This window comes from Cupressus sempervirens, chromosome 7, assembly GCF_028749045.1.
Source record: "Cupressus sempervirens isolate cs-2001-9-10 chromosome 7, ASM2874904v1, whole genome shotgun sequence".
In the NCBI taxonomy this organism is placed as follows: Eukaryota; Viridiplantae; Streptophyta; class Pinopsida; order Cupressales; family Cupressaceae; genus Cupressus; species Cupressus sempervirens.
Genome location: NC_143124.1, coordinates 158,109,050 through 158,136,287, shown reverse-complemented (window position 1 = coordinate 158,136,287; position 27,238 = coordinate 158,109,050). Strand labels below are relative to the sequence as shown.

The 27,238-nt window shown below is 35.8% G+C and overlaps 1 protein-coding gene across 1 annotated transcript in view; it reads left to right on the top strand.

Moving 5' to 3' along the window:
- The first annotated feature begins 825 nt into the window (after positions 1–825).
- Positions 826–27,238, top strand: part of LOC149545993 (uncharacterized) — a 45,281-nt gene continuing 18,868 nt past the window's right edge. Inside the window, exon 1 of the mRNA XM_089790928.1 lies at positions 826–1,574. Coding sequence (XP_089647054.1) covers positions 1,008–1,574 — 567 coding nt within the window. The 5' untranslated portion in view covers positions 826–1,007. The remainder of the gene's footprint in view (positions 1,575–27,238) is intronic.

The following is a 27,238-nucleotide window of genomic DNA, read 5'->3' as shown; positions in this document are numbered from 1 at the left end:
ATTAATCATTTTGAAATTTTCTTATCAAATTAATATCTTGTCCATAGCATAGTGCAAAATTTTTAACTTAACAATTTAAAAAAATAGTTTTCTAAGATTTGATAGGACAGATTCATTTAGCTCTTATATTGATTGTTAGATGAATACTTTTTAAGAGTATTTTTTATTAAGATGCTTATTATTATTTTGAATGTAAGTACATTAGTTTAAATTTTATATTTAAGTGCATTAGTTTAATTTTTATATTTTTTTATAATATAATTTTTTGTCATTCAATTAAAAATATTTTAAAAATGGTCTTACTTATACTATATTATTTATATATATAATATTATAATTTATTTATAATATAATATTATATATATATATGAAATTTAAATTAATATTATTTTATATATTATAATAAATTTACTAAATTAAAACTAAAGGCAAGTACTAAGTTATTATATGGCACATGTCATCAAATTGATGTAATAATTTTAGTTATGGTTAGTACGAGAATTTTGATAATAATTAAGGTAAGAGTGTAGATTTACACTATGGTTAAGGTTAGAATTAGATTTAAACTATGACTAGGATACTTAAAATTGATTGTTTATTAAGATTAGAATTGGGATAATGATTTAGATTTATATCATGATTAAAATTAGATTTGTGTTTCTTCCTTAAAAAAATAATATTTCATTTTTCCAAAATTAACCTTTTGAACCTACTCATTACGCCGCAAATGCGATTGCTATTGCTAGTTAATAATTTTTTTCAAAACCTATGGCAAATGCCCTTTCGGAAAACGTTACTCAACGGTAATATGCTTCAAAAGCTTGCAAAAGAAAGAACCGAAAATCAATAAACTATAGCCATCGAGGTGTCCAGCTAAATCAACATTAAGAATAGACACGCTTCAAAGGTTTGGCAATCTATAAGCTCTGTGAAATATAATCGAAGCCCTTGTACACCATCCCTCTCTCCTTGGGAGGACTTTTTAACTCTACGAATCCAACAGAAACATGGAAGATAACGATTCAGAGGCTTGCCTAACCCAGATTACCGAATGCCCCACTTTTCCACCGACACAGAATGGTCAAATTAATATCAAGAAGAGACAATTGCCACAATGGATGTTGGGAGTCACAGGAGTGGAAGCTGCATCGAAAAACGAAATAATCACAGGAAATACGGCTAAGAAATCCCAACTATCTGCTGACGAAAATGGTTCGTCTAGTGGAGGAATTCAGGAAGAAGGAAAACCCAAAGGAGCTGCGGATAGACCCTTAAAACGTGCAGGCTCTTCTAGGACAAAGAGAACCGCCATAAAAGGGGCAGAAGTCGAAAGTGGGTGTAATTCAGCTGCCGAAGGTAAAGTTCAAAGAGTGTACAAGGAAAGAAAACAAAATGGGTCTAGGAAGGGCGCACCTAGAGGCAGGAGGAAGATGAAGGATCCCCAGTTTGAGAGTAATCTTCCGGGAGATCACATATCTGATGCTGAGGACGATATTGAGGACCCATCTGAGGGTATTTCTGTTGAAAATAGGCTGGACTTGAGTGTGGAAGATCTACTCAGCATGGCCAAGCAGGTAGTTTTCTTTTTCGTTTCCTTTAGGGTTTTAGCCTTTATCGTGGATACTTTTGTATTTTCTTGGTAAATATATGATGACTCTCCGAGTCTTTAGATGACAGAGATAGTGCAGGGCATGTTGCATCAAATAGTGTAAAAACAATAAGGTGGATTGCTTGGTATCACTTGTTGTTAGGCAAGCGTGAATCACATTCATTGTATTTTTAGAAATAGATTATGCTAAGTGCCCACCTTCCAATTAGTAAACAACCTTTTCTTATGTTTCATGAAAGTGATTTGCCATTGGACCATATCCCCTCCGGTTTCTGTTTGAATATCTGTTTTAGTATTTAAATTTTAGGAATTACATAAGCAAGCCAAATTTTTATTTTGATTGAAGTCCAAAATATTACTGTCCATGCCATATTGGATATGGTTTTCCTAAAATTCTATTGGTAAGCAGCGAAATTTTCTGTTTTTAGCACGGAAAACTCTTGACTTGATAAATTAGCATTCATTGCACTATGGCCAAAAAAAGATCTTTAATTGCAAATTAACATTAGGCATATGAATTTTTTCAACATTGAGGACAAAGTAAAGTTGAGTATTAGAAAAGATGCTCAAAATTGATTAATCAATCTTTTTATTTAAAAATAATTATATAATGTCAATTATTTAATTAAGCTAATGTCCTCTCTAATTTCTAAGGATTAAATAATTTAAATTACTTCAAATTTCAATTTCTCTTTATTCATTCAAATTTATTAAATAATTCCATTTTTTTTTTGAATAAGGGCAATCAAAGCTTCTAGTAGTATATTGAATTCAAAAAGAAGTTGCATGGTTTACATCAATGCTAGCACAACCACTAAGTTGTTTAGCTACCAGTCATACCCTTCTCAAGATTGCAGGTTCTATCGAGTGTTACAATGACAATGCAAACCCAAGCAAAGCATATGAGGGAGTGCAAAACCTTGCACTGTTGGACTTGAGCATGACTCTTGCAAAAGGAGGAGAGCAACAAATTGATGAAATAAAACAAAAACTGGGTCCCTAACCAACCTCCAGGCTTGCTCCACTGCTCACTGACCAAAGAAAGACCATGCTACTGAGTGTAGTATTATTTCTTGATAGCTCGAGGAGATATTTCTCCTCTCGGCCTCCCCTACCTCACTGGCCGACCTAGCTTAGAGGCACCGGCACATATATATGGAAGATTTCTTTCTAATTCGAGGCATTCAATTCAATAAAATACATACTACTGTAGCAGAGCAACAGCTCGATTTTTCAGCAGCATTTTGTCTTTCAGCATTATCCTTTGTGTTTTATCCAAAAGGAGCAGTACGTCCTCAATCATATTCTGAATATGTATGCACTTGCGCACACACACACACAGAAGAGATATATTTGGCTGGGTTTTTCTCCCTCAAGCAGGACTGGTTTTCCCAAGATAATTTGCTGTGTGTACTGTAATCTCTTCTTAGTTTCATTTCTGATCATAAAAACTGACATGTTATCATAGCAGGCTTAAGAAAAGATCTGATCAGATTTGAGTATGAGGTCAAGGCATCTTGGTAAGGTGGTTTCTGAAGAATTCAAGTTGGTGATCGGCATCAAAGTTGAAGATAGACTTGAAGGGGCATCAAACTTCAACTTGTGGAAATTCAAAGTTCCAATGGTCCTAGAGGAGAATGATCTTCTAGATTATCTGGAAATAGATGTACCTGAACCGTATGATGATGCAGAGAAAATTCTGTGGAAGAAAAATTCCATGAAGGCTAGGAAGATCATCATTGGCTTTCCGAGAGACCACCTAGTTCCGATGATCTCCAAAATGAAGATGTCCAAAGATATGATGAAAGCATGCCAAGGATTATATGAGATCAACAATAAAAGGTGAGCAATTGCCTTGTGCCAACAACTTTATCATATCAAGATAACTAAAGGTGAATCGATCTTGTCGTTCTTTATGAAGATTTTTGAATTGAGAGATCAACTAGGCAATATGGGGATTATGTTGATGATAGAGATCTAGTCATGTTGGCCCTGAATAGTCTTCCTCAATCTTGGGAGTTGTTTATTCTAAGCATCAATGGAAGATCCAAGTTTCCCAAGTTTGAATGTCTTCAAGCTGACTGCATCCAAGAAGAATTGAGGCTGGCAGCATGAGGAAATGGGTGAAACCCTCACAATGAAGAGAATCATGTGTTTGCTGCACATACTTCAAGAAGTGAAGGAAAGAGAGGCTCATTCAAGATAAGAGAGATAAAAAATGAGATTGTGCCCAGGACCAAAGAAGAAAAAAGATATCTCTCACTTCTAGTGTTTTAAATGTGATAGGTATGGTCATCATGCTTGAGATTGTTTAACTAGATCAATACTGCAAACCTATCATCTCAAAAGGAATCCAAAGACAACTTGGAGGGATTTCTATTCATCTCTGCCCTCTCAAGTCACATTCCAACCAACAGTGATACCTGGTTGATAGATAATGGTGCTTTATGCCATATCACTGGCTACAGAGAACATCTCACCAACCTAGTACTGGAAAAGTCAAACCTGCAAGTAATTATTGGTGATGATATGAGTAACCCCATAAAGGGAGCTGGGACCACCATTTTACAATTGGATCTAAGTATTCCTCTTCACTTGGACAATGTATTGTTTGTACCAAGGATCTAAAGAAACCTTGTCTCCATTTCAATGTTAGGGGAAACAGAGTACAGTGTTACTTTTTCTGAAGGAAAAGTTCTTGCATGGCCCAAGATGTGATTGGCATTCGTCAAGATAGCCTATACAAATTACCTGTTCAACCAATTTAGGCATTAATTCACAATTCTATCAGTCCAAGTGAGTTATGGCATAGGAGACTTGCTTACTCACACTACAAAGCTCTTCCATACATGGAGAAGATGGTTGTAAAGTTTTTGCAGATTTCTATGACAGTGCTGGTGAATGTATGGTTTTTGTTTCAGGTTCAATCTCTGCTAATGAAGGATCTGATGTGTTCCACAATATGTATAGTAACAATGCAAAGATATGATAAAAGTTTCTTCAAACTTGATATCTGTATTGCTTCCGATCTGCCCGCATTAATGAATTTTGATGCTTGCAATATCGGGCGGCAACAACATATATACAAGGGTGGTCGGGTATATGGGTAAATGGGCATGTCTCCAAATGGAGACATGACCATTCACCGATATATCCGATTGGTGGTATGATCACACCCGTTTATTAGTTATAACGAAACTAATTGTTTCAAGACTTAACAAAGCCCAATGCAATCGATAATGATCAAAATGAAATGCGATCATTACTGAGATCAATCGCAGAGATAAACACAATATATATATGCACAGTCGGTTCTGAATACAACGATTATCATGAATAATGCAGATTATATTTGTGCATATATACATATTGATATTCAAATTATATTGACACACACACACACACACACACACACATGAATATATTTTCATACAATCAAAGATATTGTCTGAACTGAAGCTACATGTTTTAACACTCTCTCTTAGCCTAGGGAAGACAAAGTGCATATGAATTCTTCTCATTATAAGAAGTAATATCCTCTAGATATTTTAAAAATTCAAGTCTCATGATATTCTTTCAATTTTGTGTGTACACAGATATCAAGTCTCATGATATCCTCCATAAAGGATCATGGCATATCCATAGATATTAAGACACATAATATCCACCATGAGTTTAAACATATTGATCTTCAATAGATATCAAGTCACATGATATCCATCAACATGCTCTTTTAACTATTATGATTTTCAAGAATATCAAGTCACATGATATTCATCATAATAGTAATCTAATAATTTGAAGTTGTCACCTTATATTATCAGAGTCAACATTTCAATATAAAAGATTGTCTCCGTTTAATACTAAACATAGGGTAGGCCCATGAGTCATAGAGTCACACATATGACAAAAGAGTTTACACTTTAAACATCTTTATTAAATAAAACAAATTTACAAAGTTTGAGATTCAATCTCATTAACTTACATTTCAACTAAGCCAAGTTTCTTTCTGAAATGATCAACCTTCACTTTAGGAAGTGCCTTGGTAAGAATGTCAGCTATTTGATCATCTGCATTGATATATTCCAACTGAATAGCTCTTCTTTCCACCATGTCTCTTGCATAGTGGTAATGAATTTCTATACGCTTGGATCTATCATGAAATACTGGATTCACAAATAACTTGATACATTTTTGGTTATCACAGTGAATAGTGGTAGGTTTCATAGGCTCACCAAACAAGTTAGAAAGCAACTTCTGAAGCCACACTGCTTCTCTAGCTCCCATTGTTGCTGCAATATACTCTGCCTCAGTACAACTCTGAACAACAAAAGCTTGCTTTCTGCAGATCGAAGAAATCATAGCTGATCCTAAACTGAAACAACATCTTGATGTGCTTTTCCGGTCTTTCACACTTCTGACCCAATTAGAATCAGTATATCCATATAACTCCAAGCTGGTATTCTCATATTTAAGTTCATACCCAATAGTACCTTAGAGATACCTTAATATATGCTTCAAAGCAACAATATGAATCTCATGAGGTTCACATATGAACTGACTCAATGCATTCACAGCATAGCAGATGTCAGGTCGAGTATTTACAAGATACATCAGGGACCCAATCATTTGGGACCCAATCATCTGTCTATATAAAGTAGGATCAACCAGTCTGGATTCAACACTTGCATCTTTTAGCTTGTGTAAGTTGGTTTCCAATAGTGTAGACATAGATCGACAGTCCCACATTCCAAATCTTTTCAAAATATCAACAATATCCTTCTTTTGATGTAAAAAGATATTCCCAGACTTCTGACGTACTTCCAATCCAAGAAAGTAATGAAGAATTCCTAAGTCCTTTATTTCAAATTCAGAAGTTAAATCTTTCTTACACTGATTAATGAGATGTTCTTCCCCTGTAATCAGAAGATCATCAACATAAAGAATTAGAATTAACATATCACCTTTAGTTACCTTGAAGTAAAGATTTGGATCAGCTACATTCTTGGTGAATCCAAGACTTAAAAGGTATTTGTCAATCCTTTCATACTAGGCTTAGGGAGCCTGTTTGAGTCCATATAGAGCCCTCTTTAATTTAGATACATAAGATGCAACATCATGTGTCACAAACCCCTCTGGTTGTTCCAAGTATACTTCTTCCTTGATTTTTCCATTAAGAAAAGCAATTTTTACATCCATTTGATGGATTTTCCAACCTTTGGTTGCTGCGATGGCCATTACAGCTCTAACAGAGGTATACCTGGCAACTGGTGCAAAAGTTTCTTCAAAGTCTATTCCTTCCTTTTGAGAAAAACCTCTAGCCACAAAACAAGCTTTATGTTTTTCAATGCTGTCATCTGCAACATACTTAACTTTGAAGAGCCATTTTGAAGACACAAAATTTTTTCCCTGTCCCGAACATCATTTTTTAGCATAGACTGATATTTTTCCACCATTGCATCTTTCTAAGCTTCAGTTTAAGTGCTTTAGAAGTACTTGAAGGTTTAGGGTTTGGATTCTCACACATGAAAGCATTGTATGTCAATTTTCTAGGTCTCTCGCTTTCTCGGAAAGTCCTAGAGGGTGCTGCAAATCTATCTCCTTCCTGTATAATTTTCCTTGCCCAAAGTGGCCCTTTAGAATGACCAAGACTCTTCTTGAGTCTCAGGAAGAATCTCAGTTTCATTTGAAGTCTCTTCAGGGTACTCCCTCTGAATCTCAGGAGCAGGAGTCTCTTCTTGGGATACATCAAATGTATCTAGTTCATTAGAAATTTTGGCTCTTCTAAAAGCAATGTCTTCCTAAAAAATGGCATCTTTGCTTAGTTCTATTTGTTTTTGTCCAAGTATGTAGACTCTGTATCCATTTATTGTTTCACTAAAACCAATAAGGATACCTTTTCTTCCAGAAGGTTCTAACTTTGTCCTCTTCTCCTTAGGTACATGAACATGCACAGGACATCCAAATACCCTTAAGTGATCGATGTTAGGTTTCTTTCTAGAAAGTGCTTTTTTAGGGGTCTTATTGTCCAAATATGAGTGAGGACATGTATTCTAAATATAGACTGTTGTGTTAGATGCTTCGGCCAAGAAAGACATACCCAAGTTTTGATAAAAAAATCATAGCCCTAACAACTTTTTCAATAGTTTTGTTCTTCTTTTCAACAACTCCATTTTGTTGAGGATTGTAGGGGACTGTGAACTCCCTCTTAATGTGATCTCTCCTTAGCCTCACTCTGATACCATGTAAAGTTTATGCAGATTTCTACAACAGTGCTGATGAATGTATGATTTTTATTTCAGGTTCAATCTCTGCTAATGGAGGATCTTATGTGCTCCACAGTATGTATAATAACAATACAAAGATATGATAAAAGTTTCTTCAATCTTGATATCTGTATTACTTCCGATATGCCCGCATTAATGAATTTTGATGCTTGCAATATCGAGCGGTAACAACATATATACAAGAGTGGTCGGGTATATGGGTGAATGGGCATGTCTCCAAATGGAGACATGACCATTCATTGATATACTTGATCGGTGGTATGATCACACCCGTTGATTATTTATAACTAAACTAATTGTTTCAAGACTTAACAAAGCCCAATGCAATCGATAATGATTAGAATGGAATGCGATCATTACTGAGATCAATCTTAGCTATAAACACTATATATATATATATATATACACATACAACGATCATCAGGAATAATGCAGATTATATTCGTGCATATATACATATCGATATTCAAATCATATTGACATATATATATATATATATATATATATATATATATATATATATATATATATATATATATATATACACACACACATGAATATATTCTCATATGATCAGAGATATTGTCTAAACTGAAGCTACATGTTTTAACAATGGTAATTGGTCTTCTGATGTTTGGTCTCAAGCATGATGGCATTTGCGAAGGCTATGCACTTGGTAAGAACATTAAGAATCCCTTTAGTAACAATGATATTAGATCAAAGAGAATGGTAGATTTTATTCTGACACACGCATGACAGGAATTTCCCCAACGGAGATGGTCCCAAACTTGCAACACATTTCACACAACAGAAACAATTAGCATTAGGCTTAAGAATGGATAATCAACTTTGAATCAAATTGGTTTGCAACATGCATAATATATTCTAGCTTACATGCTCATAACTCTACAATCTTAACCTCCAAGAGGTATAATTACAACTTATTTCCTTCTTCATTAATTGCCCCTTCATCAATTGCCCCTAAGCAAAGATCAATTGCCTCAATGTACATAGCCTTTGCAATGCACATGTTGACTAGATCTATTACACTTTCTAAGTATAAGAAAATGCTATGTGTAGAAATATTGGCCATGGGCCTTGATGCCAAGGTGTAGAAATGACACGTGATCAAAGAGAGACATTGGCCAAAGATTTACGATCATCATGATATGGGCGACAAAAATTTTCTGAGTGGGAAAATACATAAGCATAATATGATGTCCAAAACATACCTTGAGGTCTGTGACCTTAAATGATCCATATACACACAGTGTCACTAAGAGCACAAAAACTAGCTAACTGAAACAAACTGAGAACAATCTTAAAGGAGATATTTTTCAGCGAACGACCCAATGATGCTTCTACATCAAACACTCCTAGTGAGAAGATGTTCCATAAGAGGAACTTATGAACATCTGATAGGATTCATGATGTAAATCACACGCTAATTATTGACCCAAATATCCTCTTTATCTGCAACTTTCCTTCTTAAATCTTCTATGTCATATCTTACATCTGCACAATGTAGTAATGGACTTTTACCACCACTTCTTTTTTGCCGTACATCTAATTTACCTTTGCTGTAAGACTCCAAAATCTTCTGCTACATCATTTTATCTCTGGCACCTTCTGATACCCACTTGTGATTAGATTTTCCTTCAAGATCCTTCCTTTGTTCCTTCAACTTAACTTTTGAACTCTGCTTCTCAGAACAATAACTCTTCATAGTTTTCAAATTTGTTGCAATTCTCCCCTCTTTCTTCTTCAAGGGAACCAAAGTAAACTTGTGCGCCCCTATTAAATTGCCTAGGTCTACTTAATAGAACATGACAAGCACTTATAGATACAACATCACACAATACTTAATCTTTGAAAGACCTTGTGTTAAAATTCACCAAATGTTGCTCCTTCACCTCCACCATATGATCATCTTGAAACCAACTTATCCCATGAGGATAAGGATGTCTTAGCCTCTTCAAGCCATGCTTTTCTATGATCTCTTCTGATACCAAATTATAAGTACTACCACTACCCACAATAACCTTACAACATTTACCTCTTGATTCAAAGACAATCCTAAACAAATTCCTCCTTTCTATAGGCTCAACTTGTGAGGATTAACCATGGACATAAATAACAATTATATGCAAATATAACCAATATTAGAAAAATAATAAATTGCATAGAAGAGAACACAAAACACAAAGATTTAACGTGGTTCACCCAATCCTTGGGCTACGTCCACCAACAAGAAGTCCAATATTCTTATTATCCAGTGATTGCAACCTGATTACAATCTGTAATCCCTTACAGCTCAATACCGCCGCAAGAAGCTACAATATCATCATGCGTTATGAAATCCCTAACCCTAATCCATTTTATACAAGCTTTTTGCTACTTACAAAATTAGGGGGAGAACAAGTTATTCAATAGAAAAATAGCAGCTGATGCCTTTTACAATAATAAGATCATTTTTGGCTTCTGGGGCGTTGCCCCCGTAACCCCTCGGGAGGGTGTTGCCCCTTGACCGCACCCTGTATTGTGACAGGGAGCGCACTTGGGGCTCTTCCCTAGGACCTTGCAAGGGGCATTGCCCCTTGGGTGCTGCCCCCAAACCCCAATAGTAATAATCTGGGGGGAAATTACGCCAAATAAAGTGAGAAATTAACTTCTAAATCTAATTAGGCTCCACATCACAACAATCTCCAACTTGTAGACTGATCAAACTCCACACCAATAACCTCCCACTTGGAGACTAATCATGGCAGTGCTAAACTTGTAGCTTCCACTGGAATATCAAACCACCTTGGACGCTACTATTCTTTTATCTGTTTAATGTAGAAGACCAACTGAAGTTGAAGAGGTCAACTTCTCCCTTGTTAGTGCCTTCGTAAACATATTTGCTAGATTATCATTTGTATGTATCTTCTCTAGCTTTAATTGGCCATCATCCAAAATTGAACGAATTAAATGGTACCACAATTATATGTGCTTTGTCTTTGAATGTAGAGCAAAATTCTTGGCAAGATGAATGACACTTTGTCTATCTGTAAACGAATAATTGTCCATTTGTGGATACCCCAATTCTTCCATGAAGAATTGAAGCCATATCATCTCCTTGGCTGCCTCTGTAGTAGCAACATACTTTGCCTTTATAATGGATAAAGCATTAATCTTTTGTAACTGAGAAATCCAACTCACTGCTGTCCCACCAACAGTAAATATATAACCTATACTACTTCAATTAGTATCAATATCCCTTGTCAAATCTGAGTCAGCATAGCCCTATAATCAAATGCAGAGTATAAAAAATGTCTCAATACTTGAAACAATGCGAATAGAAGTCATTTTAACAACAGGAGAAAATATCTCATCAAAACCAATGCCCTTTTTCTATGCAAATCCTTTTACTACTAACCTAGCTTTAATTCTCTTATTATCTCCATCCTCTTCTTTGAACCTATAAACTCATTTATTCTGTAAAACTTGTTTACCTGCAGGTAAGCTACATAAATCCCAAGTCTGATTTTTTAGCAAGGAGTCCATTTCATTTGTCATTGTAGACTCCCACTAAATCTTTGTATCCACCTGCACAGCTTCATTATTACATTTAGGCTCACTAGCATTTGATAATAAAATAGAATACAAAGACAGAGAAAATCTTTCTGGAGGTCTACTTAGCCTTGTTGACCGTCTAACATTCATTGGGTTGTGTGGTATTTGTTGTTGCAGAGCATGAGGGATTGGTGGAACATCATTGCTTGAAGTATCATCCAACACAACATAATTATTTTCTTTCTTCTCATGCTGCTGCACCAGATCTTTGTACAACACTTTCTCATTGAATATGACATCCATGCTTTTTACAATTTTAAGATTTTCAAAATCCCAAAGCTTATAATCAAATTCATCAATGCCATATCCAACAAATACATATTTCTTTGATTTTGCTTCCAGCTTGGTTCTATTTTCAGAATCTATATGTGCAAATGTTTCATAATGAAAGATTACGAGAATAGAATAACTCACCTTCTTACCAGTCCATGCTTCCTTTGGAATACCACAACCCAAAAAAGTAGTGGGACCTTTATCGATCAAATATACAACAATATTGACAGCCTCAGCCCACATGTTTAAGGGCAGCCCAACATGCAACCGCACGCTCCTTGCACGCTCCATTATTGTCCTATTCATGCGTACAACCACTCCATTTTCCTAGAGTCCTTGGAACCATTTTTTGCCTACGAATACCATTAGTGGAGCTATAATCTTCAAATTCAATGCTGCAATACTCACCACTATTATCAGATTTGAAATATATAACTTTTTACCAGTCTCATTCTCAACAAAGCATTTTCATTTTTTAAAAGATTTAAATACATCAGATTTCTGTCTAAGGAAATAAACCCATACTTTTCTAGTTGTAGCATCAATGGATGTAACATAATAATGAGAGCCACCAAGGGAAGATACTTGAGTTGGTCCCCATACATCTGTATGCACAAGCTTCTTTAATTTCTCATTTTTCTTTTCCTTCCCACTCTTCACAAAACTAACTCTTTTGTTTTCCATAAACACAACTTTCACAGAAATCCATATTCACATATTTCAGACCTGGTAAAACTTTCTTTGAATGAAGTAATTTTATACCTTTCTCACTCATGTGCCCAAGGCTGTTGTATCATAGTGCTGTTTCAGAATCTACAACAATTGTTTGTTCTTCCTGCTCAATTGCAACAATTGTTCTTGAACATTCATTTTTCTTTGAAACAATTAAAGTAGAAAGAACAATATGGCTTGTACAAAGATACAAGGTGCCTACTTTCACACCTTTTGCTACTACAAGGGAACCTTTTGAAATCTTGTAATTTTTATTATTAAAAGTAACTATGCAACCCTCATCACCCAGCTGTCCTGTTAAAATTAAATTCCTACTCAGCTTTGGAACATGTCCTACCTCTTGTTGTAGCCAATGATTCCCATTTAACAACTTAATCTTAATTTTGCTCTTTCCAACATTCTAGCAGGGTTCATTATCTCTCAAATAAACTAGCCCAAAACCCCCTTGGACATAATCAAGAAAATAATCTCTATGGGGAGTAGCATGAAATGAAGCCCCTAAATCTAAAACCCAAGAATCATCAACACTTTCTTAAGAAAAAAGCAAAACATCTGCTTCGGATTTATTACTCACCACATTTGCCTCTTTGTTCTCGTCTTGTTTGTCTTCTTTATGTTCTTTCGAGTCCAACAATTTTTTTTCATATGCCTTGGTTTTCCATAGTACCAACAATCTTTTGGTTCTTGATTGAGACCTCTCCATCTTTGATTTTCCTCTTCATTTCCCACAATTTTTAGAATTGTTTCCTCTCTCAGTCATTCTCCCTCTGCTTTGTGTGTTCAAAAGACTTCTTGATGTAGATCCTCATGAGATTTTCTTATGAGTTTCCTTACTCAGAATAACAACAATCACATCATCAAATTTTGGGTATTAGATCCAGAAACAGAATAACTCACAACCATTACCAAGCCATTCCACTTTCAGGCAAAGAGCACAAAATTAAGAGAGCCCTAATTTCTTCATCAAAATTGACATTTATAGAAGATAACTAACTGGTAACTGTATTAAACTCATTTAAACGATCAACAACATAACCACCTTTTGCCATCTTCATATTAAATAAATGCTTCACGAGAAATACTTGTTTGAAGTAGAGGGCTTTTCATACAGTTTTGCTTGGTTTGCATAAACTCTTTTGTTGTCTTAGCTTTTGTAATATTAAATGCCATTGATTGCACTAGGCATAAACAAATACTTCCAAGTGCCATTCGATCCAAAATTTCCCAGTTCTCATCTGTTGTAGTGGTTGGTTTCTTGGATTTTCCTTGTAATGATTGCCATAAATCCTTTTGATAAAAATAGTCCTCTGTTTGCATCTTCCATAACTGAAAGGTTTGCCCATTAAACTTCTCAACCTTTAACTTACCCTTGTTTGCCATCGCTCCCACTCTACCATGAGACCTGCCTATAGAGGATAGCTAAAAAAAACGATGACGCCTCGCTCTGATACCACTTGTTAGGATTAACCACAAACACAAATAACAATTACATGCAAATATAACCAATATTGGAAAAATAATAAATCGCACAAAAGAGAACACAAGACAAAGATTTAACATGGTTCACCCACTCCCTGAGCTACGTCCACCAACAAGTCCAGTATTCTTATTATCTAGTGATTACAACATGATTACAATCCTTAATCCCTTAAAACTCTATACCGGTGCAAGAAACTACAATATCATCATGTATTATGAAACCCCTAACCCTAAGCCATTTTATACAAGTTTTTTTCCATTTACAAAATTAGGGCTAGAATAAGCCATCCAATAGAAAACTAGCAGCCGACATCTTTTACAATAATAAGGTCATTTTTGGCTTCAAGGGCTTTGACCTTGAAAGCTCCCGTGGAGGCATTGCCCCTCAACCCACCCTGTACTACGACGCGTATGGAGCTCTGCCCCTTGACCTCGTCTTGGGGGTGTTGCCCCCAAACCCTCGTAGTAATAATTAGGAGTGAAACCATGCCGAATAAAGTAAGAGAACTTAACCTCCGAGTCTGATTAGACTTCACATCACAACACAACTTCCTTCTTGCTATGCTCCAAAAAAACTCTACTAAGCTCTAAGAGACTCCTATCTCAGGTTGTGACAATTTCTCATTCAATACTCCAGTTGTTTGTTCCTTATGTGCCACAAGATGCTTTTTACCTATGCTTTACTTAGGTCAATTAAAAACTCTGTCTATTCTCGCTACACTTGAAACAATTATCTTTGAATTCCTTGCTACCATTCCCTCTTTTAGATGCCCTTTGATCAGTTTTTCTATTCCACTTAGGTTTTAACTCATCTTTAACTATCTACTTCTCTTTGCCATTGCTACTGGCCTCTCCTTTCTTCTAGTATTACACTATCTCCTCTTCACCTTATGTGTTCTGCCTTTAGTGTATATTGATAAGTGCCCTCTATTGTATTAATCCACAACATACTCATCTAATCTTGAATATTAAATCTCAAGACATTAATATATCTACTCACCTTCTCCCTAAATATCTCTAGGTGTCCAAACCTGATTGTCATCTTGTAAAACTTCTTGTTATATTCTTGCACACTCATGTCCTTCTGCCTCAAGTTTTGTAGATACTTGAACAATTACAATTCATAGTCCTTAGGAATGAATTTAGCCTTCAAGCTAGTAACTATTTGTCTCCACCAACTGATCTTCGTTTCACCATTTCCTCTCTATCTTTCTGCAACTCTTTCCACCGTTAGTTAACATGACCCTTCAAGTTAGTCTATGCTAACTTAACCATATGTGGATCTTTGATATCTTCAAGCTCAAAATGATCTTCCAACTCTCTAATCTAGTCTATTAAATCCCCAAGATGCAATAAGCCATAAAAGTTAGAAACCTCCATTTTATGACTTTTAGTAACTTGTGCTATAGCTCTCAATAATCTTTCTTTATTTGTAAGAATCTCAATATCTACAGTCTCAAGAGCTTTAGTAGCTTCCTCATATTGCTACTTAGTCTTAGGATCTCTTCACAATCCAGTCAATTCATTTTGGATCTCAATTTGCATTTCATTCTTAAAGTCTTCCATCATTTGCTCTAACCTTTTAGGGTTCATTCTTCTAGGTGACATCTTTCCCAATCCTCAAGTGCAATTGCCTCAGCTCGATGATCTGGTTTACAAGGTGTCAATTACCTTTTTCTCGGCGATCTATCAGACCCACTTGTAGCCTATCCTCCAACTCAATGATTTGTTCACCAATGGGATACCTCAACAAATCAATCAAGGTTCTCAACCAATAACAAGTCCTTTGTGATCCCCTTGTACAAGTCCTCTGCTATTGCGGGCTACATCCACACTCTATCACCTTACAACAATTTTATCTAGGGCTTTGCATGTTGAAGAACTCAGATTTGTTAACACAAGAACATCAACCCTGCTCTGATACTATCTGACACAATTATTGGAGGAGTTTCCCCAATGGAGATGGTCCCAACCATGCAACATGAGTCACACAATGAACAATTGACACTTGACACAAGAATGGATAATCAACATGCGGTAATAGATCTTCACATTATTATAGAATCAAAGATTTACATCAAATTGTCCTAGGACATGCAAATTACATTCTAGGCTTACATGTCCATAATTAGAAACACATTGTACAATCTTAACCTCCAAGAGGTATAATTACAACTTGTTTCCCTCTCCATCAATTGCCCGTAAACCTCAATAGATAGAGCCTTTGCAACACATATTTCGGCTAGATCTATTACATTTTCCAAGAATAAGAAAATGTAATGTGTAGAAATATAGATTAGGACCCAAATCATAAGGATCTTTATGCCAAGATGTAGAAATGATGCACAATCGAAGAGAGATGTTGGCCAATGATCAAGGAACATTCTAGTTTGAGCCACAAAGCTTTGCCAATCAGGAACATCCTTCGTGAGATTGGAAAACTCTAATTGACCATTAGAACATTAAGAACACTCATAACGAAACTAGAATTCAGAATATCTCTACAAGAAGAAATCCAAATGAAGTGTGAACCCAAACATAAGCATAACATGATGTCCAAAACACACTGTGAGGTCCGCGACCGCAAATGTTCCAAATCCAAGGAACACCGCTAAAATCATAGAAACTGGCTAACTCAAACAAAGTAAACAATCTGAAATTTTTTTTTTTTTGGGTGATGCAAGATTGCCAATGACCCAAGGATGCTCCTTCATCATATTCACTTTGATTGATGTGGGCCAATGTTTGTGGCCTCCTTAAGTGGTTTATTGGGCATTATGTAATCTTTATTGATGATCGTTCTTGAAAGACTATGGTCTAAAGCATATAGTTGCTATAAAGCATATACTGAGGTCTTTGTGCGGTACAGTGGGATATGGTTTGAGATACACAATTTGTGAAGATTTGATATTATAGGGCTATTCTGATTTTGATTGAACCAGAAATGTAATGGGCAAGAAGAGTACCTCTAGTTGCTATTTCAATTTGGGACCAGGCATGGTGTCTTGGTGTAGCAAGAAACAAAATTCTGTAGCTCTAAGCACCACAAAGTAGAGTACATTGTAGTATGTACTACAACTTGAAAAGTAGAATGGCTTCATAGGCTTCTTGCAGGATTGTTCGGTCATCCTCTAGAGCCGTCTGTAGTTCATTTTAACGATCAAAGTTATATAAATCAATCAGAAAATCCTAACTTCCATGATAGATAACAACATGTTGAGATCAAATATCATTATGTCCGAGACATTGTGCAACGGAAAGCTACTCACCTCAAGTACATTTGTGTTGATGAACAAACAACTGATATTCTCACCAACCCTCCCTCTAGAGAGAAGTTTGCATATTTTTGAGACAAGCTTGGAGTTGTAGAAAATGTTGCCCTTATTGAAAGAGAAATTCAACATCATTAGGACTCTACATTTCTCTAAGAAAGAGAAATAAGCTTGTACATCTCTCAGATGGAGATGTAGTCTTGTATACTTTTTTATGTTATGGTGAGAGATTCCATGACAATATGTTTCCTTCCCCAAATGGGTGTAGCCATTGTGGACATCACATTGAGTGACTCTGCGATGAACTCTCGGAGATGTCTTCTCCAAACATGAGAGTAGCCATTATGGATGTCATGTTGAGAGACTCCATGACAATATGGTTTCTTCCATAAATGGGTGCGACCATTGTGGACATCATGCTGAGTGACTCTGTGATGAACTCTTTGAACTCTTAATGTTTGCAAGGCTACCAACCTATCTGTTTGCGCCCTTGTAGGTTTGATTAGCTACCCACAGAGGGAAGACTTGCGTCACTTCCAGAGTCATTTCTGACATCTGTTGCAATCTCCAGCATATTCTTCCTTGTTTTTGAGTTTTTTGATAACAATTGTGGTGTCATTCTCCACATCTAGCTACTTGCTCTTCAATTCTTTGCATTTACATAAGCTGATAAGAAGTGCTTGCATCCCTGCCATATTATTGGTGCCATTTAGGAGTTGTTTTATGATCTTGGCAATTGTGAGAGCTTTGCTATTTGAAAACATGTAACCAACACTGGAAGCTCAAAGATTTCCCCTAGACACTCTATCAAAGTTCTTCTATTTAACCTTTTGTCTTTGAACTTTTGTCTTTGAGCTCCCACTTCCTAACACAGGATTGCACAGTCCATACAAATTACACTTCATCTTTGCTTCCCATCAAAGAAGGTTTGAGAAGAGATCTGCCCCACCAGCTTGCTGTTGACCAGCTCAACAATTATTGCTTCCACCTTGTTCAGGAAGAAAGGGATATCCTAGAAGGCCCTCCAATTTCTTTCTTTTCAAATCTGGCATAGCAGCATGGGGACCAATAAACCACAGGCTAAAGAAAAATGCCGATTTGTGTAACAGTGTCCAAGCACTGGTAAGGCTTCAGATGTGTTGCCCCAAGTTTTAAATTACCAATTTTTGAAATTTTTGAATCCCCAAGCTCTTCATCAACAATTTTGTTCCCTTTAATTATTATTGATAAACGACTGAGGCCCGAATTAATTATTATTATTTGTTGAAATTAATTATTATTATGTGTTAAGATCGAGTGAACTCGAACTCAATACCTCCCACATGAGAGGCTCACATGCTACCTTTTTGTTGTAGGATTTTGCCTACAATCCTGTTGCCTTTTAGTTAGGAGATAATATCATTAATCTGCCAAGCAATATATTTTGAAAATTAGTCTCTGGTATCGCTTCATGTCAAACAGTTAATTTTCATGTCATTCCCCCTCATTTTAATTGAAAAGTCACATGATTGAGGATAGGTGATTAAATTAAGAAAAAATAAAATATATTCAAATTTTCAATCAAATCACTTTTCTAGCATTTTAATTTGAATCTCGCAGCTCAAGCTAATAAGTCACAACTAAATCGTGAGGCTAAAAGGGGAAAAACTTCCATCATGCGTTCCAAAATATGAATGCAAAGTGATGTCACACAATGCAATGCAAATTAAATAACTCACAACCAAGTTGTGAGTTGAAAAATCAAAAGGAAAAATGTTGCGCGATCAAAATCCACAACTCACAACCATGTTGTGAGTTTTGAAAAGTGAGCACCCAGAGTTGGAGGATGGTGAAAAGTGGATGCTGGGTAAATTGCAGCAGTAAAGAAGCTTTTACGAGATGTAAATTTTGCAGTCACAACTTGCAACTCATAACTGGAATACTAGTTTCAAAAACTGAATGCAAAACAAAAGTAAGTTATTGATGTCAAAAGGTCAGTGCAGTTTACAGGTGGAAAAGGATTTAATTATATCAGTTATTTCAACTAGCAAAGGAAATCTACATGCAATGCCCATGATGTTAAATTTTTGGTTGTATAATGGACAGTTTCACCAATTCCATCACCATTATCTTGGCATGTGTTTGAAGTTTTTCTTCCAGTTATTATGGTTTGGCAAGCTCTTTATGGAAACTATGGAGATCTACCCTGTCTTTGAATTCTTTGATTGAATACTTCAAAATATAGTGTTGTTGTGAGCTGTGTTGAAAGTTTTGGATGCCTTTGAAGCAAAAATGGATTATGCAGTGTAAAAACCCCTAGACGGTTATAGTTCAACAAATAAACCTTAAAACATCAATTAGCTTAACAGTTGGCTAGCAATTGGCTAGCAATTCAGTCATCAAAGTATGTGTTTAAATTTTATCACAGCACTAGGAAATGTACTGGACTACTCATAATTCACCAGATGAATCAGACTTTCCAGACTTTGGCATTGATGGATACTACAGAACTGATATAAACCCTTCCTCACAGGTTTGCATGTGAAATTCAGAATTGAAAATATTCTCTAATAGCTAATACTGAATCACGATAGAACTGAAATGATATTGTTAATTTTGCAAAGAACCTGCTGACAGAATTTTTTCTGCAATTTATTAACAACAGAGATATGGACGCCCAAAATTGCACTTACAGACTATCAAGAAAGTCACCCAGTAATGGCGGTGGTTATATACCCAGTATGTGCGGACTGTGATGACTGTTCCACATCACCACACTATTAAATTTCTCACGCTGCCTGCTACAGTGTTTTCCAATGCCCAAGAGCTTTAACAAGGTCTTGAATTCTTCCAACACGGGCTCGTCAATTGACAATGCTGCCCTTGAATTAGATCACAGGGCTGCTATCTTCAAACACAGGCCCTTGTTCCATCAAACACAAACCCTTCAATTGCACAGTAAAACTCTAAAACAAAATGCAGGTTCACCAATAGCATGAACAGTCTATAAACTGTTTTCGAACCTAGTCGGTTCTCTTTGACATCGATCTATAACAGGTTCAGTAATTAAGACACTCACACATATGTAGATCGCAATTGATTAATCATAACTGCAAATTCTCACAAATTAAATGAAATCTTTTGGTAAACCACTGTCTTCTAAGCCACAGTAAACACAGAAAAGAAGATGCTTCAGAATTCCAAACAATCTCAGCTACAATATTATTCACCCAGCCACAATCAAAACAATAAGGAGATTCAAAACAATCTCTAGTGCCAAAACAAACCTCAGCCAATGAATTACTTCCAAATCAATCAACTACCAATGAGAACACATTCCACCTTAGACATAGTGAGAATAATTGGCAAATTACGTTACAGCAGCAGCAATTAGCAAGCTATCCTTCAAGGCAATTTTCAGAATTCTCAAAAACTTCTCACAGCAGATCCAATACAAACTCCAGCAAATAATCTTCCTTCAAATCATACCACAGAATGAATCTCTCCTTAGATACAGTGAGCACAGTAAGGAGAATTGGTAAAGTACTTAGAACTTGATCCACAATACCTCATCTGTAGAATAAATGCACAACTTAGAATCAAACCCTTAACCTCAACAAGGGATTTGAAAATAAGAACCTCAGAAAAAGCCACAAAGGCAACAAAAGCAAATAAATTATCCAATTGTGCTTTCCTCAACAATGGGCTTGTATTTATAACTTTCAGATTCCCGTTGTTGCCAAAATGTAACTTCACTCAAGAAGCTTCTTCACACAAGATTAATTAGAAGCTTCCATTAGATTCTCTCATTTGACTTGGCTTAACTAATTAATAAATGACACTTTTCAATGATAACTCAAATCTCAAGTGAAATTATAAAGTTAAATTATAACTTTATAATAAACCATTTAATAATTAATAATAATTTGGCCACTAAAAATATAATAACTCCCAAAATACTCATCATTTAAATATGTCGTTTGAAATAGGAGTCATACCTATTATTTCTCCATGTGACCAAATGCACTTTCCAAAAATAGAAAGAGTCTATCTCGATCAACACCAACTTACCACAAATAGTAAGTATACAAAACTAAGCCCAAACGAAGTCCGATCTGAGCCAAACGAAAACCAACCTGTAGCTTACTGAGATGTGGAGAAGATAAGACCCTTCCAAGTCAAGCCACTGCCATAGAAGACCCTCTATCCACAATAATTAACTTACGAGGATCACAATAATAGGCTAATCTTTGGAACTTTGATGCCAACAAAATTGGGGACATTACATGCAGCCTATTGAGCGCATGGTTTCTTGATCAAAATATAGTGTAGAAATGTCACCAATTGTAACAAAACGAAGCAATTGGAGGCTCGGCACCTAGTGTAGGGTTTCAAACAATGCACAAGCAGTTTGCATAGATGATTGAGTTGCAGAAAAAATACACCACTATAGTTTGACGAAATATCTCAAAGAGATTTCACTCCTTCAAACGCATAGGGAAGGCATGGAATTTTTCACCAAATGACTTAATGAGTGTCCCCATATGAAATGCCGTGTCAAAGAGTGTGAAGAAATGATCGCAGAAGGTGCCAAAAATGGAATTTACAATGCACAAAATGAAATTTACAAGAAAATTCTGAAAACATTTGAATCATGAAGCATTCTACACCACATCAGCATTTCCAGGTTTGTTTATGCGGTGCCTGTGGTTAACCCTCATGATCTAGCATGGTATTTCAGATTCAAGACTTCTAGTCAATGTAAATTGCATTTATTGAGCATGGTCTGCAAAGTAATAATCTCCAAAGTAATAATCTCCATGTGTGTTTTGTTTACTAAAATGCAAGAGAGAGTAATAGACAAAAAGTTTCGTCGGAGATTAGATTTCAAAATCGTCTATTAAAATGTGGTAACAAACAAAAGAGGTGAATCACTTCATGCAATGTGCCCTAGGAAAATACAATATCAGAAAATGTAATAATTATGGGATGTGCACAAAATAGATTTGTTGAATCAGCTTTCAAAGCTTTCTGGCAAATGCATTTGGCAAGTGTAAAGCCAATATCATAACATTGCCAACCTCACTGCATTCACGAAGAAGATCGGATGAGTGACAAAACACGAAGGATAAGCAAAATGTTGTGGGTTAATGCTTATGAAAAGTGTAGTCACATACACGAGTTCTTGAATAGACCTTATAACATTGTGTGGGCACTGAAAGATTTGTTAGAGGTCGTAAGAAATTGTAAACAAAAAGCAATAGGCTAGTGTAATGAGATATCTTGCTTGGGATGCTTTCATATTGGATATGAAGACAGAGATAATGTATTTGAATTGAATGGAAATGATCATAACTTTCAAATGAATTGAGTTCAAACACAATTGGAGTTTAAGCATTACAATGAGATTACAAATAGAAATTTGATTGGTAGCTTCTCAATAGTTAAATTGTTTTGAATGACAGTCAAGGTACATTGAAACATTTCACCACATGTTTCGAATATATGTAATCTTGCAAAAGAAAATGATATGACTAAAATAATTTCAAATACATGTGCATGAGGCAATTTTTTATGGTGAAGATACAATATCAAAATGAAAATGTATAATCTTGTGAGTCAAACACTTGAATCAGAAATCTCATTCCTAATATGGTTTTTGGCCCATTCTTGAAAGGTTTACAATGTAGTATCTTTTGGAATGGAAGCATCTTCCGGAAGCTCATCTACCATGTAAATGCACTAAATGGTTATTTGAAAGGGGATTCAAATGAGATTAATTGAATCCTAAATCCAAGGACAATTTTATAGTGATTTTAAAGTTATCATTGTCATTCAATTTGTTTTGAATGCCAGTCAAAGTGCATTCAAACATGCCACCACATGTTTCAAAGATATGTAATCTCATTGAAGAAAATGATATGACCAAATTAATTTCAAATACACATGCATGAGGCGGTTTTTAATGGTGAAGATATGATATCAAAATTGTTAGGATTAATGAGACAGAAATAACAATTACATGCCAATATAACCAATATCAAAAAATAATAAATCCCACAGAAGAGAACATAAGACACAAAGATCTAATGTGGTTCACCCAATCCCTGGGCTACATCCACCAAACAACGAGTCCAATATTCTTATTATCCAATGATTACAATCTGATTACAATCTCTAATCCCTTATAGCTCAATATTGCTGCAAGAAGCTACAATCTCATCTTACATAATAACATCCCTAACGCTAAGCCTATTTATATAGGATTTTGCTGCTTACAAAATTAGGTCTAGAATAAGCCGACCAATAGGAAAAATATTACTCCCAACACCTTTACAACATTAAATTCATTTTTGGCTTCAGGAGTGCTACCCCTCGACCACGCCTTGTATTATGACAAGGATTGCGCCTAGGGCCTCTGACCCTAGAACAATCTCCCACTTGGAGATTGATCATAGCACCACTAAACCTGTGGCTCCCACTGGAACGTAAACCACTCTAGACTTTGCTGTTCTTTATTTGATTTAGTCTAGAAGACCAACCGAAGCAGAAGAGGAGTTCAAATTCTCCCTTGTCACTGCCTTTGTAATCATATCTGTTGGATTATCATCTGTATGTATCTTTTCTAGCTTTAACTGCCCATCATCCAAAATTGACTCGAATGATATGGTAGCGCAACTGTATGTGCTTTGTCTTTGAATGTAGAGGAGAATCCTTGGCAAGATGAATGGGACTCTGGCTATTTGTAAATAGTTGTAAACAAATAATTATCCCTTTGTGGGTATCCCAATTCTTCCATGAAGAACTAAAGCAATATCATCTCCTTGGTTGCCTCTGTAGCAACAACGTACTCTGCCTCTGTTGTGGATAAATCATTCACCTTCTTCAACCAAGAAATCAACCTCACTGCTGACCCACCAACAGTAAATACATATCCTATAGCACTCCACCTCGTATCAAGATCCCCTGCCAAATCTGAATCAATATAGCCTTGTAAATCAGTAGTAGAGCCTTCAAAATGAAAACATTTACTAGATGTTCTTCTCAAATATCTGAGAATCCATTTGACTGCATTCCAATAATCAATCCTAGGATGACTGATATACTTGCTAACGACTCTCACTGCATGTGTAATATTTGGCCTAGTACATACCATAACTTACATTAAACTTTCTATGATTGAAGGATAAGGTACCTTGAGCATCCTATCCTCCTCTTCTTGTGTTTTTGGACACATCTCTTTAGTCAATTTCAAATGACCAGGTAAAGGTGTGCTAACAACTTTGACATTCTTCGTAGAGAAACATTGCAACACCCTCTCAAAATAATTAGCCTCAGATAATGTCAATTTTCTGTTCTTCTATCTCAACAAATTTTTATACCAAGGATTTGTTTTCTTGCTTCAAATTCTTCATAGCAAATGAATGTGCTAACTATTGTTTTAACCCCTTACTGTGATCCATGTTAGACCTAGCTACAAGCATATCATCAACATATAAACATAAAATAATGTAGCTGTCATCATCCAACCTCATAAAATAAACTCAATGGTCTAAATGACACCAAGTATAACCATGGTCCATAAAACTGGCAAATTTAAGATACCATTGCCATGGTGCTTGCTTCAAACCATATAAACTTTTCTTCAATTTGCACACTAAATTCTCCTTACCTTTGACCTAAAATCCCTATGGCTGTGCCATATATATCTCTTCATCCAAATCACCATGAAGAGAAGATATTTAACATCAACCTGCTCCAAATGCAAATCTTCAGTACCCACAAACTTAAAATAGTACGAATAGAAACCATATTATCAAAATCAATGTCATTTTTCTGTGCAAATTCTTGTGCAACTAACCTGGCTTTAAATCTTTTCTTACCACAATCCTCTTCTTTTAGCCTGTAAACTTATTTATTCTATAAAGCCCTTTTACCTACAGGGAACTTACATAAATCTAAAGTTTGATTTTTCAGCAAGGAGATCATTTCTTTTGGCATGGCAGACTCCCACTGAATCTTTGTATCCACCTACACGGCTTCAGCATAACATTTAGACTCACTAGCATTTGTAAATAAATGCACTAAATGGTTACTCGAAAGGGGAATCAGATAACGAAAGGGAATCGGATAAGATGAACTGAATCCTAAATTGAAGGACAAGTTTTTAGTAATTTTAAAGTATTGACTTCAATTCAAAAGATTGCCTATTTTAGATCTTTAAAATGTGAAATAGTGAGATGACAAAAAGTTCCTTGGAAAGGACTGGATTTGGAACATCATTTTCTTTTGTCAATTCTTGGTATATTTCTTCAAAAGGGACAAGATAAGCAGTACGAGGCATTTGATATATTTTAAGAAAATATTAGGGATGAAGCTGATGAAGATGGATAACTACCTCAACGCAATCTTAAATTGTAATTTAGAACCTTTCAAAACTACCATTTTTGTAAAATAGATGTGTGTCACCTACTCTAATTAAAACTAGTCTTTGGGATTTAATTTTTTTATAAGTTAGCTAAAGCCTAACTTGTTTGTAAAATGGTAGTTATTCGAAGCTATAACTTAGGTAGTTATGCTAAGTAGTCATCTTAATTATTATGCCAAGTGATCTCAAAATTGTTATTCTCTCAAGCCTATAAATGCAAGGCTTTTTCATTGAAAACAAGGGGGGAGAGGGGTGGGCGGGTGAAGTGGGGTTTATAGAGGGCAAAGTCTAGAGAAATTTTCAGAGATGTTTTGAAGAACTTTTTGTTTGCAATTTGTACATGAAGGATTTTGGGATTGTATAACTTAATAAAGGATGTAGTTTAGCTCGTATCTTCTAAATGTGTTATGTTATCATGTCAACTTCTCGTATGTTAATTTGGTGATTTGTGTATTTGATGTAATAAAGCACACTAAGATCATGGTATTTTGATTTGGTTGTGCTAGTAGAACTTGTCTCTTCATACGTAAAGGATCGTTGTGCTTCATTCACCATCATTGCTTTATATGCTAAAACCCTTTTTTGATTATTCTCTATTGTGTAGTCCTAGTTGGTATTTGTATGTCTGTTACTGAGGTTTCTTTTGTTCATCTATTTTAGATTAATGTTTTCTCCTTTTTGTACTTTCTGGCTAAAAGTACACAAAAATACTAGAAAACCCATCATACGAGGGAGCTGCCCATCGCAAACGCAGAGGAAGATTGTGACAAATTGTTATTTGATTAGGATCTCTTGAACTATTGGCACAATTGTCACTACTCACAGGGTGAATAGGGTCCGTGTTGAAGACAATATCAGAGTGTCGAATCTGTTTACCAACAAGATTTTGTTGGGCAAGACTCCAACCCAGCTCATCTTGGCATAGAGCCAACACCAATGCTCTTGGGGAAAGGTGCATCCCGACGTGAAGTGGTTGACATCCTCTTCATCAATTTTGCAGAGGGAGCATCGTAAAGGACAGTGATGGCTCAATTCTACGAATTTATTCACACAAGTTCTTATTTTTCAATATTGCCCATGCAAAAGTCCCCATTCTAGGGAGACTATTCATCCCACTAGAAATGTATGGGAATGAATGCCTCCAAGAAGGCACATTCCACCATTTTCTACCCATCCTTTGCTTTCCATTGATCTCAGTTAGAGCCATGCTAGTAAGGCAATCCTCTCCTGTTCTTGAGGTAATGACTTTAGTCTTAAGGATGTCTATCAGATGTGGTACCTTGTTGTTGGCAGACCAAGGAAATTGAAGTCCTTCCAGTGCCAGCTTGGACTGCCATTGTCCCCTTCTTGTCGCACATAATTCCTGAAAAATGGACCCACATTTTTTATTGACAAAAGGCATTAAGCCTATATATATAATGAAATGTAATGTTTTGAGAGGAAGAGAAAAGGCTCTTAGAAGCCCTGATTTTGACCATTCATTCTAGATTAGTGACCCCACAAATGTTGCAGGACCTGTTGGGTGTGAATAATCTCGATGATTTTGTTCTCTATACGATGACCA